At 43.5% G+C, this 19,240-nt stretch overlaps 1 protein-coding gene across 1 annotated transcript; it reads left to right on the top strand.

Moving 5' to 3' along the window:
* Positions 1 to 1,082: 1,082 nt before the first annotated feature.
* Positions 1,083 to 12,880, top strand: LOC132992078 (substance-P receptor-like). The gene is made up of 7 exons (XM_061061205.1): positions 1,083 to 1,545; positions 3,624 to 3,799; positions 6,540 to 6,734; positions 10,602 to 10,752; positions 10,887 to 11,083; positions 11,213 to 11,312; positions 12,123 to 12,880. The coding sequence occupies exons 1-7, from the start codon at positions 1,321 to 1,323 to the stop codon at positions 12,303 to 12,305; spliced, it is 1,227 nt and encodes a 408-aa protein (XP_060917188.1). The 5' UTR covers positions 1,083 to 1,320; the 3' UTR covers positions 12,306 to 12,880.
* The last annotated feature ends 6,360 nt before the right edge of the window (positions 12,881 to 19,240 follow it).

Raw genomic sequence — 19,240 nt, 5'->3', positions numbered from 1 at the left:
CCTGTGTTCCTGCAGCACAGCCTCTAGTGGACACTTGGGGAACTGCAGAATTTTTGCATTTCAGCATTGGCTTCACTTTTAAACACCAGAGGTTTCTGCTTGGTTTATACACATTCATAAATCATTTCTTCAAGCTGGTTTAAAATGATTTCAGTGCACAAAAGTCAGAAAGACGTGAAACATTACAACTAAAGATGTTTTTCTTTCTGTTCTTTAAACCTCTGCACACCGACCTAGTCTGTTACACATGTGGAAGTGAGTCAGAGTGATCTATTTGGAAATATAAATCATTCATTAATAGTATTACATGCCTACATGCTAATTAGCATAGCACGGCACATTAAGGCTAATAAGATCCCTATCACAGAAGGTTATGAAAATATATGTAATAATAATGAATTCATACTGGTGATTCACTCTGACTCTGTGCAATAATAATGTTATATTAATGTTATAATATGTCTATCAAACCACTTTGTGCAATAACACGTTACACTTTATGTTACACTGAATACTCTGAACACATTTTTGTCAAAACTGCACTCTCAGCTGATCTATATATTTTTTTAAATCTATTTTTTTAATCTATTTTTTATCTATTTTATCACCCAGCCCTAGTATCTATCTATTTTTTGTACATTTTAAATTTTTCTTTTTTTTAAATTTAAATTGTGTACTGTGTTCACTTTGTCTTTTCTTTGCTCTTTGCTGCTGTAACACAGTTGTGGGATGAATAAAGGATTATCTTATTTTATGAAGAAACGCAATTATGTGTCATTAAAACAACATTACAGCTTTACAAACCACTTAATAACTGTTCATATATCAGGACATGACAATCCATCACATTACATAAAGCATCTCATAAATCATCAGATTGACCCAGAGCGGGTCTCACTAATCCCGCTGAGGTGGTATTGGGAGGTCCGGATAAATGATGTTCGGTCTCAGGGTCATGCGGTGTGATTTAGAGACGCTGATACCGGACAGACGAGACCGGGACTAATCATAGTGAAGGGGTGTGAGAGGAGGGGGGGGGGGGGGGGGGGGGGGGGTTAGTGGGAGGCAGCGGAGAGGGGGGTTAAACAGCCTGAAGAATGAGCGGGTGCCGAGCTGCGTCCTGCGTGTTGGTGCGGTGATTCCTCTTTTACGCGCGTCTTCACGGTGCGTAAAAACCGATTCAGCGGGAAAAAACTAAAGAATAGAGAAAGAGGCGTTTTTGAATTTTCACAAAGAGCTTCTTCTTTTGCTTCTTTGGCTGAATACGCGCCAGTAATAGGACACGATTCTATTTTTAACAACAGTCAACTCGCCAAAACGATGGACCCTCTGTTCAACGGCACCGACCCGGACCCCGTTAACGAGACCAACGTGTACGGTAACGGCAGCGACGGCTTCAACCAGTTCATCCAGCCGGTGTGGCAGATCACACTGTGGGCTGTGGCTTACTGCAGCATCGTGGCGGTGTCCGTGGTCGGTAACGTGGTGGTCATTTGGATTATTCTCGCGCATAAACGCATGAGGACCGTCACCAACTACTTCCTGGTAAATATGCACGCAGGTGTGAGGCTCGCTGTGTGAAGGAGATGAAACTTTTAAACTCTTTGTCTTGTGTTTGAGAGATCCTGTAACCAGTGTGTCGTGTTATTTGATGGTTTTGATTCTCCACATCAGCTCCATCCCTGACTTTCAGATTCAGACAGGATGATGAACTGCATCCATCTTTAATTTAAAGCCGTTCTCTATTCATCAGAAAAACAAATAAATAAACAGTATTGACTTCCTGCCACATGTCTGAGCCAATTAAGAGAATTAATGAAATCAAGTCAACTCTGCAGAATCCTGCGGGAAAAAATATTTTTTTCACCTGTTTGAAGAAAACTGATGAGACATCAGATACACACACACTTTGTGATCATCCAACATCTCCACATGATGCTCAAGACAAAGTCGTGCAGAGTCCAGAACACTGAAACATTCACATCAGGGTTCAGCTGGTTTCTCTCTTTCATCAGTGAAACATTTTATTGATTCTTAATTTGGTATTAAAGTTAAAGAGAGTATCCACACCTGGACTCAGTCTCCTCCTGATTATTAAAAATATTTATTTTTTATTTTTTATTTGATGAACTCAAACATCCATTTTTTTTAGTGGTGTAGGACTTTAAATCGCGGTCTCAAGACCACTCTTTGAAGGTCTCGCCTTGGTATCTCGGTCTAAGACTTGTCGTCGGCCTCCAGATTTAAAATCAAGACCACCACTGATGGGCTATCAGTGGAGATTTTAGAGTCTGTTGGGGCCCTTGGTAAGAATGTATCAGGGGCCCCTTCAATCACTTTTATATCTACCAGTGTCCTGACTCTCTTCCTTTTTCTTTTTTTACTCCCAGACGGAAAATTCCTCTTAATTTTCCTTCAGTGACATACGTTGGTTTTCACAGGAATAAAACATGAGATGCTAAGCAGGTCGATGACAGTGAGTGCTGTCAGGTGGAGCCCCATTAGGGGAGTTTCCTACTGTCATTGCAAAATTTGCACATTTTGAGTCGCTGCTGTGGTTTGTCAGCTCTCAGGGGCCCCGAGCTCGCCCACTTTACCTGTTGACAAGAAGAACCTCTGTGGGTTCAGTCTCGGTCCCTAAATGTCTTGGTCTTGACTCAGTCTCGCCCTGCCTTGGTCTTGGTCTTGGTCTTGGTCTTGATATTAAAAAAAACATGAAGCAAAGCCTTGTACGTCAGCTTTCTGTGTGCTGCAGGCTTTAATGTTTGGCTTTAATGGTTTTGGCTCATGCTGTCGGGAGACGCTGCACATCTATGAACAGGATTAGTCGTGATTGTTACGACGATGGATTTTTAATGCAGGGAGGAGGGAGGGTCAAGCCTTTTGTTTCACTCAGCGGTTTCATATCTGAAACGAGTACTTCCTGTTCCGAGGGGCATCCCGTTGAAACATGGCGTTCATTTAGTTCATGGTATCTGCAGGAAGAGAACATTTCAGCTCTTCTGGTTTGAACTGTTCTCAGGATTTATAAGAAAACGTCTCGTTTTGAGGAGCTCTCATGTTTGGATCCGCTGAATGTAGAGGAGGACAAAGTTCAATGTTTCCCTCTGAGATGATGTTGGAAGAACCAAAGACAAGAAGAGACGAGTTCTCGTCTGATGGAGGTCAGACGCTCAGAGGGAAGTAGACCTAAGATAGACTTGTCGATAAGAATACATCCATGTTTAAGTCTGCATGTGGTCAAAGAAGTCCATCCAACACATGCAGACAACAAACAGTGACGAGTGAGGGATGAACCTCAGAGCTCCGTGAGACTCAGAGTCCAGAGCGGGGGAGCTTTGAGACGAGGCGTGCACGTATCAAACATCACCAACTCTTTGTCTTGTGTTTGAGAGATCCTGTAACCAGTGTGTCGTGTTATTTGATGGTTTTGATTCTCCACATCAGCTCCATCCCTGACTTTCAGATTCAGACAGGATGATGAACTGCATCCATCTTTAATTTAAAGCCGTTCTCTATTCATCAGAAAAACAAATAAATAAACAGTATTGACTTCCTGCCACATGTCTGAGCCAATTAAGAGAATTAATGAAATCACGTTGACCCTCTTCTTTGTCCTGCAGGTGAACTTGGCCTTCGCTGAGGCTGGCATGGCTGCGTTCAACACGGTGATCAACTTCGCCTACTCAGTCCACAACGAGTGGTACTTCGGACTGGTTTACTGCCGCTTCCACAACTTCTTCCCCATCGCCGCCATCTTTGCCAGCATTTACTCCATGACAGCCATCGCTCTGGACAGGTGTGTTACCTGCACAGACGGTTTGATGTTTTCAGGACCTCACACCGATATCCTCTTTAAATTGTTCTTTAGAAAAGTGTTGAGGAAAAACCTTCATGACGTTGTTCTTAAAGGCTTTATATGTGATTTTTTTGATCCAGCAGATGTCGCCCTTGCGCACCAGCATGAAACCAAAACAACTTGCGCTGCATTGTTGTGTTAGCATGCTAATGCTAGCGATCTTTATTCTGCTCGTATCTTCACACTGCATGTAAATTTACCTGAAATGAGCGTGATCTAGAAACACAGTTAAGCAGTGAGTACAGTATGTTATTCTTCTTTTCTCTAGTCCCTCAATTAAACAACTTTTGTACGTGAGGGGAGGAGTCAGCCGGCCGTCCGGGCGATGTAAACAAACTGAAGATAGGACTCTGAAAACTCTGAAAACATCACAGACAGTGGGACTCGGGTGTTACACCCATTGTAGACAGTCATGACTCACAGAGTTATTTTCAGAGGAGATACTTGATTTATATTTAAGTGTGAAAAATCACATATAAAGACTTTAAAGAGTGGGATTGTTCTCACCGGTTCTTTAACTGTGAACGCCACGTGCTCATGTACTGAAGGCTCGTGCATATTTGTGATAATTAGCATAGAGAAATACCAATTTAATGCCCATACAAGGGCATGAGACCACAGCGCCGCATGCACACAGCACACACACACAGAAGTCACACTGGACTTAAAAGAGAAGTCGAGAGACGTCAGGAACGACTTCTGATTGGACGCCAAGTTAGAAACAGAATTTCTAAAGTGAATGTCGGACCGCTTGATGTTAAAACCCAGACAGGCAGATTTAATGCCATGATACTTCCTCTTGTCAGTAGTGGATACACATCACCACTACAAACAGATTTCAGACAGCGCTGTCATCATTTTTTGCCATGGGTGGCAGTAGCTCAGTCTGTAGGGACTTGGGTTGGGAATCGGAAGGTCGCCGGTTCAAGTCCCGGCACGGACCAAGTCCGGAAATTGGTCTGGTAGCTGGAGAGGTGCCAGGCCACTTCCTGAGCACTGCCGAGGTGCCCTTGAGCAAGGCACCTAACCCCCCCCCCCCACAAGCTCAGGAGCGCCCGCCGTAGGGCAGCCCCCTCACTCTGAGACCTCTCCATTAGTGCATGTCCACAGGATCCTGTTTGTGCATGTGTGTGTATTTCAGTTCATGTTTGTGTAGCATGTTAACTAGACAGAGTGTAAAAACGAATTTCCCCTCACGGGATCAGTAAAGTATAAATTCTTCTTCATCAGGACTCCTTTCAGAGCGGTCGGTGAACGACGCCTGACGCGTCTCTTATGAACACGAGCATTATCATAAATCTCTCCGCAGCACTGACATCTAAATGAGCGTGCGTACCTCGAGGCGAGAGAAGACGGTGCAATAAAGAGGAACTATAATTTAATACTCAGACTTTTTCATATTTCTGCCTTTTATTGTTTTATGAATAAAAATGAAAAAAAGAGTCTTCAGCCAGAGTCTCTCTGAGGCTAAATGAAACATGCTAACATGCTCAGAACGACAAAACAAACAAGTGTTTATCAGGTATAACCGTTACCCACTTCATATATGAAGTGGACGTAGTCACCAGAAGTACTTTAAACCTGCATTCTCTCGAGTGACCAGCAGGGGGAGAATCCTCTGTTTGCAAAAAGAAGTCTGAGAAAACGAGCTGACTTCCCAGTGGATTTATTTCATCGTTGAACATTTTCCTGATGAGTTTAAGATCTCAATCTCTGGTTTTAAGTCTTCTTCATCACAGCATGATGTTCATTTAGTAAAGTAGGGTTCCATTCAGAGTCCGAGTGACGAGAGAGTAGCTTTAGGTCTTAACACGGTCCAATAAAAAATATTGCAGACTACAAAGGTGTCGTCCACAAACCACAAAATAAACAGTCCATGATTAAAACACCAACATGATGCTGTGTGGTGTCAAAATAACGGCAGAGTTTGTTGGTTACCTGTTTAAAACGACCATCCTGATATTTTCAGCTGAATAGAAATCTGAGGCTTCCTGGAAAGAATCTGACAGGAGATAAGATTCTGAACCTGCACACCAGTTAAGCTTCAATCAGGCGGAGATTTAAGTCAGCCGAGAAGGAATGATCACACTTCAGAATCAGAATCAGAATCAGAATCAGAATCAGAATCAGAATCAGGGTTTATTAAGGAATTTGACTTGGTGTATTGGTGCTAAACAATTAACAAGGAAATAAAGCAGAACTAGCAACAACTTAAATAATACAGAATAAGAAGATATTACAATATATAAAATAGAATTTAAAAATGTAAAATATGAAATATAAAAAATAAAAAAACAAAATGTACATAAGGTGTGATGTAGGAGCTGTGCAGTGGACTATGAGAAAACGTGTTGCAGATGCAGCGTGAAAGAAAAGCTCCACATCTGGAGATCCAGTCTTACTTCACTGATATGACTCCAAACATGTTCATCACATTCTCCTCTGGTAGTCCAGAAGATATACGAGGATAAAGATTGTTTTAACTGTGAGGTCAAAGTGCACGCAGAGGTCAGCCGGCTGTCATTTCTTACATTATCAACTAGATGAGTGCTTTGAATAAACGGTGTGAATCATCACTTTTTAGTTAAAGGTTGAATCATGCAAACGCCTCAGAATTAATGAGGCTGATAATCGAGGTATATGTTTGTTTCTCAAACTGTGGTTTGTCTTCCCCGTACAGGTACATGGCGATCATCCATCCCCTGCAGCAGAGGCTGACCTCAACAGAGACCCGCGTGGTGATCGCTGTGATCTGGATGCTGGCTCTGATTCTCGCCTTCCCTCAGTACTACTTCTCGTCCACCGCCCTGCTGCCCGGACGCACGGTCTGCTACATAGACTGGCCCGAGTACGCCACGCTGGACATCAGGAAGATGTGAGTGACTCGACGTGAGGCCTCTCAGACCCCCGATCAGTCAGGAGAATACAAAAATGTAGTTTTGTAGCAAAACATAAATATTAAAGTTTGAAAGTTATTTTAACATTCTGACCGCTGACCTCTTTAGCCATTTTCACATCTGCACTCCTGAAAATATGAAAATACCCTGTAATCAGAATATTTGTCTTTGTATCAATGCTACGTGTAGTTGAAGAGAATCTCAAAGTGAACTAAAGAGAGGAGAAGAACAAACTGGAGAACAGGAAACATGCAGCAGCAGGTTGATTAGAGCACGGAGATGGTAGAGGTGGCGTGCAGACAGTCTATGGTCGTGCAGCGATCACAGGGAATAAAGGTCACCACCCCCTCCCACTGGCTCCTCCCACTGGCTCCAGGTGAATTCTCCTGATTATATCCTGCTGTGTTCTCACATCAGCTCACTCTGACTTTCTGCAGAATAAATACGAGGAGGCTGGAGGAGAAACTCTGAGTGAAGAGAGAAACATTCAGATGTTTGTGATCACATGACTTGACTATCTGGACTTTTCTGTGAAGTGTGAAAGCTCTATTATTTTACTTTTTTCCCTTAAGATTGAGATTAAAAAGATGGATAAAACCCCCGTCCGGCCGCTTTGGGATGGCAGAAGCATCCACCAGATGTTGAGCAACATGAGCATAAACTTAAATTCTTGTTCAGAGTCGATTAAATTCAATCAGTTATGTTTGGGGGCTCCCGGGGGAAATGTCCCGCTTTTTTAGCTGCTTAATTATCCACCATGTTCACCAGCTCGTCTCTAACTGTGTTTAATTAGATGATCAGAGGCGATATGATGGAAGCAGCTGCCTGCAGCGGGAAACTGCTGATTGATGAAGTTTACAGAGAACCAAAACATGAGATGAAGGACAGGAAGTGAGGGCGCTGAGGGTCCATACACGGGAGCTGTTTTCTTTTCTTTTTTTTTAAATTTATTTAGAATCACACATTCACAGACACAGGGGGGCTTTGGAGGCACGACATGATGTTTTTTTTTATTTATTTAACCAGGAAAGAAACTCATTGAGATTAAAAATCTCTTTTTTAAGAGTGTCCTGGCCAAGACAGGCAGCAAAACATTAACAGAGTTTCACACAGACAACGAGCAGCCAATCTTTCAAATACAAAATACATCATTAGACATTAAAAGACACAAATAACAAAATCTGAACAGCTACATTTTTGTCAAAAATCATCCACAAATACATCAGGAAGAACATCTAGAGCCTGATGTATCCGCCTCCAAGTCATTTACCTTCCTCTTAAAGTCTTTATATGTGATTTTTTGATCCAGCAGATGTCGCCCTTGAGCTCCATCATGAAACCAAAACAACTCGCGCTGCATTGTTGTGTTAGCATGCTAATGCTAGCGATCTTTATTCTGCTCGTATCTTCACACTGCATGTAAATTTACCTGAAATGAGCGTGATCTAGAAACACAGTTAAGCAGTGAGTACAGTATGTTATTCTTCTTTTCTCTAGTCCCTCAATTAAACAACTTTTATACACGAGGGGAGGAGTCAGTCGGCCGTCCGGGCGATGTAAACAAACTGAAGATAGGACTCTGAAAACTCTGAAAACATCACAGACAGTGGGACTCGGGTGTTACACCCATTGTAGACAGTCATGACTCACAGAGCTATTTTCAGAGGAGATACTTGATTTATATTTAAGTGTGAAAAATCAGAAATAAAGACTTTAAAAGCATCCAACGAGAGACGTTCATTAAGTTTCAGCTCTTTTTGTAATTTGTTCAAAGTAAAGGGAGCAGCAAACTTAAAGGTCAGTTCAGATGTAAAAAAAACAAAAACACTGCTAAGATCCAAGATGGTGGACGAGGCGACAGAGTCTTTTGCCTTTATATGAGTGCAACACCTGATTGGACGTATTCACAGAATAAACGATCAAGAAAGAAAGACAAAACCTGAGAGATGGAAATGTTTTGAAGCAGCTTCATTTCATCACCGGCCGACTTATATAAACATCGCCACCCCCACGCCCCCTCCCGCTTTCTGAATATTTCCTGCTGCGTTCACACATCACCTCACCCCGACTTCACACGTACATTTTACTCTGAAAAACAAACTTGTTAAAACTTGAGGTGGTCTCTGAGACAGTTTTTCTGGAAATAACCGCACACTGGCAGCTGATATGTAAAATATGTGGCAGCCTGTATCATCCCGAGCTTCCCACGTTTTATCCTGCAGCAGCAGCAACACCTCCTTTGTTGTTAATAAGGTCGGATCTCTCGCCCGCCCCGTGCTGGACTGAATACCTGCCGCTGCGGGGAGGAAGCAGTCTGACTGAACCAGCGTCATCATCACTTCCTGTGGGATTAATTTAGTAAATGAAAAAGAAACCGCCTGCAGCTGAAATGACTCTTGTTCAGGTGATGAATCCGTCCATTAAGATCGTTCTCATGTCTGCTTGATTTCTTCTGGAAATTTCTGCAGAAGCTAAAATAGAGGAAACGAGCATTTTGATGAATTTGCGTTCTAAATTTAATATCTTCTCATCACCCCTGAGTGCCTCCTGATCGCTCTATCACTCTCTGCTCTGATTAAAGCATCTTTTATTTAGTGGCCTTTATTTCCTGCTCCGCTATTCGCAGGGACGGAGATGAGGGTTCTCTTCCATGTTGGTGTGTGTGTGCATATAAATGAATGTAAACATGAAGCCCATGATCCTAGGGAGGACGGGCAGCAGACAGCGCCCTGTTGGCAGAGGCCTAATATATTCATAGAGGCAGCAGACCAAATATTATGAGACTGCTGCGTTACTGCCAATAACTGTGTGTCATACACCGTGACCAAGCAGCAGTGAAAACCAGCGGTGAAGAAAACTTAGTCCATTCATCATGTTCCTCACTCCAGGATTTTTATGAATACTAAATAGTTTTGTATTAATCCAGAAGAAATCCTCATTCCACAGCTGGAAAACTGGCTCAACTCCCGTCCACTTAAAGGCTTTATATGTGATTTTTTGATCCAGCAGATGTCGCCCTTGAGCTCCAGCATGAAACCAAAACAACTTGCGCTGCATTGTTGTGTTAGCATGCTAATGCTAGTGATCTTTATTCTGCTCGTATCTTCACACTGCATGTAAATTTACCTGAAATGAGCGTGATCTAGAAACACAGTTAAGCAGTGAGTACAGTATGTTATTCTTCTTTTCTCTAGTCCCTCAATTAAACAACTTTTATACACGAGGGGAGGAGTCAGTCGGCCGTCCTGGCGATGTAAACAAAGTGAAGATAGGACTCTGAAAACTCTGAAAACATCACAGACAGTGGGACTCGGGTCATGACTCACAGTTATTTTCAGAGGAGATACTTGATTTGTGTTTCTCTGTCTCCTGCAGGCTCAGATCGTTACCCTCAGTGTCCGACCACATTAAGGTCCTGACACACCAAGGAGAGCGTCGGCTGCCCCGTCCTTGTTGCATGAGCGGTAGTCGTTCTAGTTTTTGGCGGTGCGTCCGGCTCCGTCGCTACCCGTCAAACTTTTTTTTTGGCCGATTCGACATGTTGTTTTTTGAACCAGTAAATATTTTTGAGCCAAATATTTGGGAGCCAGCTTGGAGAGTTGCAGTTATCTTGCAGTTATTCTGTGTCTCTCCACCAATCAGTGGGCTGTTGTCTGCAGGGAGTCTCCCTCATGTCAGGTTGAATCTCCTGAACCCCCCCCCCCCCCCCCCCCCCCCATGCAACGGTCAAGTTACGCTGAGAGCGCCCTCTGCTGGATCAAACTGCAAACTACTTCAGACGGCCTGATGCTCTGATAGACTGAATATTCTGAATTTGATTGTTATCACCGTCTCTCTTTTCTTAGATACTACGTGTGTGTGACACTGCTGATCTACTTTGTGCCACTTTGCATCATGGGATGTGCGTACACGACCGTGGGCGTGACCCTGTGGGCGAGTGCGATCCCCGGGGACTCGTCTGAACGCTACAAAGAACAGCTTATCGCCAAACGGAAGGTGAAGCTCTGCAGCCTCTTTCACTCTGCTCCACTGTTAAATTTGATGGCTTTATAATCCCCCCTCAAAAAACTTAGCAGCTTATTTTAAAGCCACCGCCGCCGCCGTCTCCTCCTTTTGTTTTTCTGTGGCAGGTGGTGAAGATGATGATAGTGGTGGTGTGTACTTTCGCTGTCTGCTGGCTGCCTTATCACATCTACTTCCTGCTGCACCAGTTCTTCCCTGATTGGTTCGAGCAGCGCTACATCCAGCAGGTGTACCTCGCCGTCATGTGGCTGGCCATGAGCTCCACCATGTACAACCCCGTCATCTACTACTGCCTCAACAGCAGGTAGGAAGTTTTTGTATGTGTGTTAATCCGAGTCTCTATGATCCGTGTAGCGATCTCTTCCTGTGGTACACCGTCTGTGTTTGTGTCTGTAACCCCTCCTCTTGTGGAATCTGTGCCGTCCACTTGCAGGTTCCGAGCCGGTTTCCAGCAGGTGTTTTGTTGTTGTTGCGCTCCGACCGTCGCCAAGGAGGAGCTGGAGCTGAAGTCACCGCGCTACCTGCAGACCCAGGTGTGTTCTCCGGGGTTCAGAGCACATTCTCCTTTCTGTTGGATTTAAGTAACGTTCATGATCATTTATATTCTTCAGGGTTAGAACATTAGCTGTTGTTGAAAACTCAGAGGCGAAGCTGCAAACTCTGTTCCTCCTGCACCAGCGCTATCGTTCAATGCAGTTGGTCGTCAAGAAGAACTTACAACTGTTTTAGCTTCTAGTCTCCGCCTTAGCTTGTTTGTGTACTAGCAACGTAAAAAAAAAGGCGTCCAAAGTAGTCTTCTTAATCTGGCTGAGCTTCATTTCTCCTGCTCTTTGCCCATGTCTTCAGATTTGTTGTACTCGACTGGAGAAGGCAACAAAAAACTTCCAAATAGGGACTCTTTAATTTAATCACAAACCCACATGCGTGTAGTCTGCGGTTAGCTAGTCGACAGCTAGCCTATCGCACCTGTTAGTATGATGAGCTCGGCTAGCTAAGCAACAGCCGCAACCTTGAGATTGATTGACACATGAACAGACAAATCAGTATTGAACTTTGACTCGTGGTGCTAAATGCTCACGGCCACCAGAAGTGCACGCCCACTGCAGGACTTCTTTGCAGGAGAATATTACTTTTTGTTGTCATGGTAAAGACGATAGTTTAGCACGCTAGCACAAGCTAACCGCTGGTGTTTGGCGGCTGCCTGTCCAACAGAAAGCTGACCAGCTCTGCGTCGCTCTTCTTCACAGGCCGCTCCTTAAATGCCAAAAATCAGCTGACTCTACTTTTAATGTCGTCTTCTGTGACTTCTTCTTCTTTTAACCCGACCATCTTTCTGTTTTCAGGTGAGTATATTTCGAGCCAGCCGGATGGAGACGGTCGTTTCCACGTCCGTCCCTCCTGCGGCGTCAGAGCAGACGAGGAGCGAGCTGCCATCCTACACATATCACAGCGAGGCTCATGTCGCGTCCAACGGCTCCGGCTCAGAGGCGTTCACCAAGAGCCTCAACGGTTCCAGTCCTCAGTAGAGCAGACTCAGTCGGGGTTGTGTGTTTATCTGACGGGTCGGGGCTGAACGCTCCCCGTCACCCTGCAGGAGGAGGTCGGGTTCGGACGCTCTGAGAAACACTGTTGACCTGATGAAGGCTTTTCTTCAGCTCTGATTTGTTGGTCTGATCAGTCAGCAGAGATCATGCCTGGATCATCACTGGGCGGAGAACATTACAGCTGTGGTACATTTACTCAAAGTATTTGTTCTTTGTTGGATATATCTCGTTGTTTTAAAGTCTTTCTATGTGATTTTTCACACTTAAATATAGAACTCAAATATCTCCTCTGAAAATAACTCTGTGAGTCATGACTGTCTACAATGGGTGTAACACCCGAGTCCCACTGTCTGTGATGTTTTCAGAGTTTTCAGAGTCCTATCTTCACTTTGTTTACATCGCCGGGACGGCCGGCTGACTCCTCCCCTCGCGTATAAAAGTTGTTTAATTGAGGGACTAGAGAAAAGAAGAATAACATACTGTACTCACTGCTTAACTGTGTTTCTAGATCACGCTCATTTCAGGTAAATTTACATGCAGTGAGAAGATCGCTAGCATTAGCATGCTAACACATCAATGCAGCACGAGTTGTTTTGGTTTCATGCTGGAGCTCAAGGGCGACATCTGCTGGATCAAAGAAATCACATATAAAGCCTTTAACTTTTCTGCCTGCTTTCCTTTCCTGGGGTCCATTCTCACTTTTCAGGACTCTCTGAGTCGTTGGCGATCCAACCAAACCTCTCGCATGATTTCATTTACCGTAAAGTCCGCTGTATAAGACACACGTTCAATACTTTTTAAAAAAAATTTCCGTCCTTTATACCAGTGCGACCAGTATACCAGTATCAAATGCAGAGACATGCACTGTCATGACCACGAGTGCAGCCACCATCACCCACCGTACACCACCGGAAAAAATTGAATTGAATTCATTGTGCAAGCGGCTACTGAACCTAGCATGCTCGGAAGTCTGTACTTCAAAAACGATCGTCACTGCAGGCTGAGAGCTCGACTAGCATACGGGAAGCTAGCAGGATCACAAACTCCCCCTGGTGGACACAGACGGTACTGAGGCCTCGTCCAAACGTAGGCGGGTATTTTTGAAAACTGAGGGTTTTTCTGTGCGTTTTGGGCTTTGGTACGCAAACGTAAAAAAGGTCTGATTAGTTATTGTCGTCACTGGACCGCACTGTAAGGGGGGTGGATATTTTTTTAAAACGACTCTGTTTTGATTTTGAAAACGGTACCAGTTATCCAGCTGTTTATTAAACCACATTTTCTCTAAACAAAAGCAGGCATAAAATGTCCTTTACAAAAATGTTTGAAATTAGAACAATTTTTGATAAAAATTTGGAACTGATCAGAGAAAAATCAACAAAATCGATCATTAGGAAGACATTGATGCCAGCTCTTTATAAACACACTTTTTCAGACTTGGTTTAGGCCTAAAGGACATACTTCTCTCGATGCCAAAAAACTACAGAAGGTCAATAACAGCATTTCAAATCTGCAGAGGCGCTTTCAGTTGCTTTATATGATTCAAATTTTTTCCACTTAAAGTTTTGTTGGAGAATATCCTGAGGATTTTTGAAGGCAGCGTACCTCTCTAGAGCTAAAATACTTTTACAACAGAGTTAACAGCTGACCTGATTGACAGGTGGGCGCGGTGTAACGGTTTGTCAGGAGGTTTAAAACCCGCCTCAGCTCCAGCTCTCAGCCTGTCGTTAGGTTGACTGAAAGTTAGACTGAGACAGCATTTCCAACCAGCTTCATCGGTCCCGGATATTTCCAGGTGGAATTGTCGGAATATGTGGAATATGTTGACCTGACTTCATGATACCTGATACCCCTCGGGGTCTTCGTTGTCCACAATGTTAAAGTTTCCGTCTTTAAAGCATGTAACGTTGCTGCAGGCCGACGCTCGCTACCGGACAAGTTTTAAACTTTTTGTGCTTCAAACCCCCAAAAATCTGTTAAACAAAAATCAAGACCCTAGGTTTCGAGAATTCCCCTGACAGGTTAAAAAAAACAGCTCCTCTGAAGCTCTGCAGTCGACCTCACACTCGCCGGTTTCATTATTCTAACATGTTTGCGGCTCCGTCACATGACCATCGGCGTACTCAAGCCGGTTTTGGAAAGCGAGATCCCCCGCTTCCCCTCGGCAACAGTGTCACGTCAAGTCGAGTTTGTGACGCCGTGTTTGTGCTGTGTGGAAACAGACCGATGAATCCTGTGTGTGTGTGTGTGTGTGTGTGAGAGTGAGAATGTGTGTGTGTGTATGTGTGTGTGTGTGTGTGTGTGTATGTGTGTGTGTGTGAGAGTGAGAGTGTGTGTGTGTGTGTGTGTGTGTGTGTGTGTGTGAGAGTGAGAGTGAGAGTGAGAGTGTGTGTGTGTGTGTGAGAGAGTGTGTGTGTGTGTGTGTGAGAGTGAGAATGTGTGTGTGTGTGTGTGTGTGTGTGTGTGTGTGAGAGTGTGTGTGTGTGTGTGTGTGAGAGTGAGAATGTGTGTGTGTGTGTGTGTGTGTGTGTGTGTGTGTGTGTGTGTGTGTGTGTGTGTGTGTGTGTGTGTGTGTGTGTGTGTGTGTGTGTGTGTGTGTGTGTGTGTGTGTGTGGAGGTAGCACCTGTTGGCCGGGATTAGCCCCTTGTTTTGACAATGTGTGGAGCAGGCGGGTCACAGGGCAGCTAAATATAGAGGACGAGGCGGACGCAGACACATATAGAGGGATTGATGAAGAGCTGAAGGAAAGAAAGGGAACGGAAAACATCGACCACGGCGAGAACGCGGTGTGCTGAAATGTGTCTCTTTAGACGCCGGGGGAGGTACGATGCTATTTAAACCTCACAGACAACAGCTGCAGTCCAACACACGTCTCTGTTTACCTGTCACACTGATCCAGGACACAGGAAGTCTGTGAGGACTAAATACAGCCATGTGCTGGTACAGAGGCATTTATTAGTCGCCATGGTTACCACAGATTCTCTGCTGATGTGTTGTCTTGTGGTCATTTTCAGATTCAAGCAGCAGCTTTTATGTGAATATCTCTGGTTGCTCGTCTCGTCCGCAGTCGAGTCCAACACGACTCTCCGCTCGTCAAACGATTTGAACCGCAATGCATGATGGTATATATTGCTTCTATAGAGAACTAACCATGTGACGTATTTTTGTAGGCCAACCAGGAAGTAGCATCGCCATGGCATCTAACGAGAATTCACCCTATGGGATGTTTTCATTGGATTTGTGACGTTTAATGTCCCCGACGACCGCTGTAGTCACATTTAGCCGCTTGTTAGCAACCGCCTTTTTAAAGACGAGTAAAAACTTCAAACTTCACAAGTGGAGGTATTACCTAACGTAGTTTATGTGGTCTAACAAAACACCAACATCTCTTCAGCTTGTGTTAACCACAGACCTTATTTCAGGCGTCTAACCACAAACACATTCAAAATCCCCGTTGACTTTTAGACGTTAGACCCCATGGCGCTCAAATGCTAACTTACTTCCTGGTTTTAGGACTCATTCCTGTGGCGCTCTATATGTGTCCATTCGTTGTACGCTACTTTTCACAATGCATTGTGGGCAGGGTCCAAAATTAGCACCCTCCAGGCGCCAAGCGCGGGTCGACTTTCCGCTTGGCAACTTCATTTCTAAGGGCGGGAAAATATTGATACTCGACAGTTGTGTTATAAAAGCTGAGCTGAGTGAAGCTGCAGCTCATCGGCTCGTGGTGGCGTGCACCAACGTGTTCCTCGACAGAACGCCGCGTTCCTCGTTCAGTTGACCGTGAAGCGATCCGTGCACGAGCCGCAGTAACAACATGTTCATTATAATAAAACGATGATTCATTCTCATGTATGATGTAAATATATAACTTTTATCTTTAATGGTGATGTCATAGAGGTCGTGACCTTTGTGTCTCTGAAGCTTCATGAAGAAACGCATGCACAATAAAACGTGTTTTATATAAAAAGTCTGTTTGACCACTCAAGTGTTTTCTTCTTTATTGTTTTAATAAATCTGATGTTATTCTGTAACGGAGGCAGCAGGTGGTCGTTTCTTTATTTTTATTATTTTTTATTTGTCATTTCCTCTGTACACCAAGTTTCAGTTATAATTCTTTATTTACCGATTCAGACCAATGAACTCAAATTAGATCCAATTAAATGTTTACAACATGAGGTGTAAGTAAAGTCAGCGGGGGGGGGGGGGGGGGGGGGGTCGTTCCTCTGTTCAGGTGATTTCAGAAAGTCTGAATGTTACAACAACAACAACAAACAACATGGACGCTGTGAAGAAGAAGTGTGTATGTTTTTGTTATGAGTAAACTTCGGTCCTGGGGGGACAGGGCCTTCTCCATTGCAGCTCCCACCCTCTGGAACTCTCTCCCTAAAAACATCAGAGACCCCCTCACACTCACCTACAAGAAATCCCTAAAAACTCATCTTTTCATCACCGCCTACAACCACTGACTCTCATCCTCTTCCCTTGACACTATTTCTATTTTGTATTGTTCTCTTAGTTTTTGCTTTGTTTTTTTTTGTTGTTTCCTATCAAAGCGTCTTTGAGTATTTAGAAAAGCGCTTTATAGATCTAATTTATTATCATTATTATTATTATTATTATTATTATTATTAAACTTGCCGGGCACATCATTTTTTTCAAGTTGTTGTCCCGACTTGAGCAGGTGTTCATGTGCATTTTACAACTCGGAAACTCGTTTTTCCCGATGTGTCCGACACCACTTTGTGAGCGTCTGTCCTGCTTACGACTTGTTAACATCAGATTTGTGTCTTCAGGATTGATTTTCTCCTCAGTGCTCTGATCCTCCTCTTGACGGATCCTTTAAAAGAGAAACAGGACACAAAGCTGCTGCTCACATGCCACAGAGGAACAGCTCCATCTAGCTGCCAAACCCACAAACTGCACCCTGATTACATATCAGAGACAGAAAATCAACAATAAGCATCCCAAACAAGCTTCAGCTTTCAAACAGTCACTTCCAGGTCAAAGGTCAGAAACACCCAATGAGAGTACAGCCCTCTAACTTCTCGAGTCTCCTTTAAGAATAAAACACCAGATTATGGTTCCTAAAGGACATTTACATCACACTGGAGGAGCTGTGACAGATGTCTTGGAGGTCATTTCTCCCTCACAGAGACGGGGGACCCTCAGCTGTGTTTATGGACTCTGTGTGATACAAAGTGAGGAATGAAGACCCCTATGGATCCCCCTCCTCCTGACAGGAAGGCATGATGAGGGCAGAAGAAAAAAACATGAAAGCTGCTGTTCAGACATTCAGCAGTCTGCAAGTCCAGACTGAAGTCTCTACACGAGCAGAAGGAATCAATGAGTGAATAAGATTTAAAATATTAATGTCAGTGTTTGAGGATTTAGCCGAGCTGAAAAGGTTTTCAGGAGTTTTCTGTAAATGTCCGAGGATGTAGTGTTGTGGATATCTCCCACATAAGTTTCTGACATTGTACCGAAAAACATCTTGATAAAATAAATAAATAAGAAAGTCTTCTTACTGTCGACTCACCACGCAAGATATTAACTTACATTATAATGAAAGGAGCAGTATGTAACTCTGACCCCTAGTGTTTAAAATGAGTACTGCAGTCTAAATTCTAAACATCATAGAGAGCTGTCCGTCCCCCCCCCCCCCCTCCTCTCTAGAGTCCATGCTCACACAGGTCACCATGTGGTGGACTCTGAAGCTTCAGTGTTTATCCAGCTCTGCATGGGTCTGTAAACCTTTCTGTGTTCTAACCTCTCTCCATTTTTCAAAAGCATCTCCAATATTGATCCTAGTTTGAGCACGTTTCTGCTCGTGGAGCTTATTAGAAACATGCAGAGGCTTTTTAGGTCGGGTACAATCACTTCTATCTGAACCACTTCTCTTGCAGAATCTAAAGTTAGAAGGAGGACATACTGGCTGCTGCATTGTTGTTAGAGAAGCCAGAACTTCAACATGTTTCCTTAATGATCAGATAGTAAGATACCTTTATCATTTCAGATCTTACTGATTGTTGTTGTTTTTGCTTTTTAGGACCTTAGCTGCTCCGCAGGTTTCACCTTTTTTCAAAAGAAAAGAAAAAAGAAACCAGGAGGGGGCAATGTGAAAACAAAATGTACCTTAATCAGTATTAAATGTTCTTCACAGAGGACAGAACAGAGACCAAGATTTTGATTTCTGTCCACTCTAAAAGTTAGAAGACTTTTATTTGGTAAACTTTCCTCCTGTTAGTACGAATTCTCATGAAATTCATTCATCTTGGTAACTTTGTGAAATGTATTATTCAAGTCTGTCTACCACCTGTTAGCACTCCTACCTTTGGGTGTCTGAAGCTGTAAACTTAAATGGGTGAAACACCTAAATTGTAGCAGCTCTTTACTTGTGTAGGAGCCAACCATATGTTGTCAACAACTGTTAGACAAAGGGTCTACATCTGTTAGGATACAAATCAGTGTCATGTCATCTTTATTGTTTTATAGTGACGTACCCAAATAGAAAGGAATTTGTGGGTTGCACCTTTTAACAGAATATAAGCAGCACCGTGAAGACTGTTACTTTGTCAGTCAGCAATTTGTAAGCGTGCGTGTTTGGTGAAGTTGTGTGACCTCGGCCGATGAAATGGTGTTATAATCTACAGTCTGTTTCACGATTTCTTCATTGGAGTTATACAGCAGGAACAACCCCCACAAAAAAACCTTTTCAGTTTGATATATGAGCGGACATTATGTTTCTCTTATCTCTGACCTGTTTATTAAATGCATGTTCATGATGGGATGTAAATACTGATTGGCTCTCATGACACAGCATTAAGGTGATTGGTTACTTATGATCATTAGCTCTGATTAGGGCTGAACAATAAATCTTTATTTTAAGATTATCGCTAAGAGCTTTCACATTAAACAC

The sequence above is a fragment of the Labrus mixtus genome, chromosome 17 (assembly GCF_963584025.1).
Source record: "Labrus mixtus chromosome 17, fLabMix1.1, whole genome shotgun sequence".
Classification (NCBI taxonomy): domain Eukaryota; kingdom Metazoa; phylum Chordata; class Actinopteri; order Labriformes; family Labridae; genus Labrus; species Labrus mixtus.
Note: the sequence above shows the minus strand (reverse complement) of the source record. Positions and strands in the feature narration are given on the sequence as shown.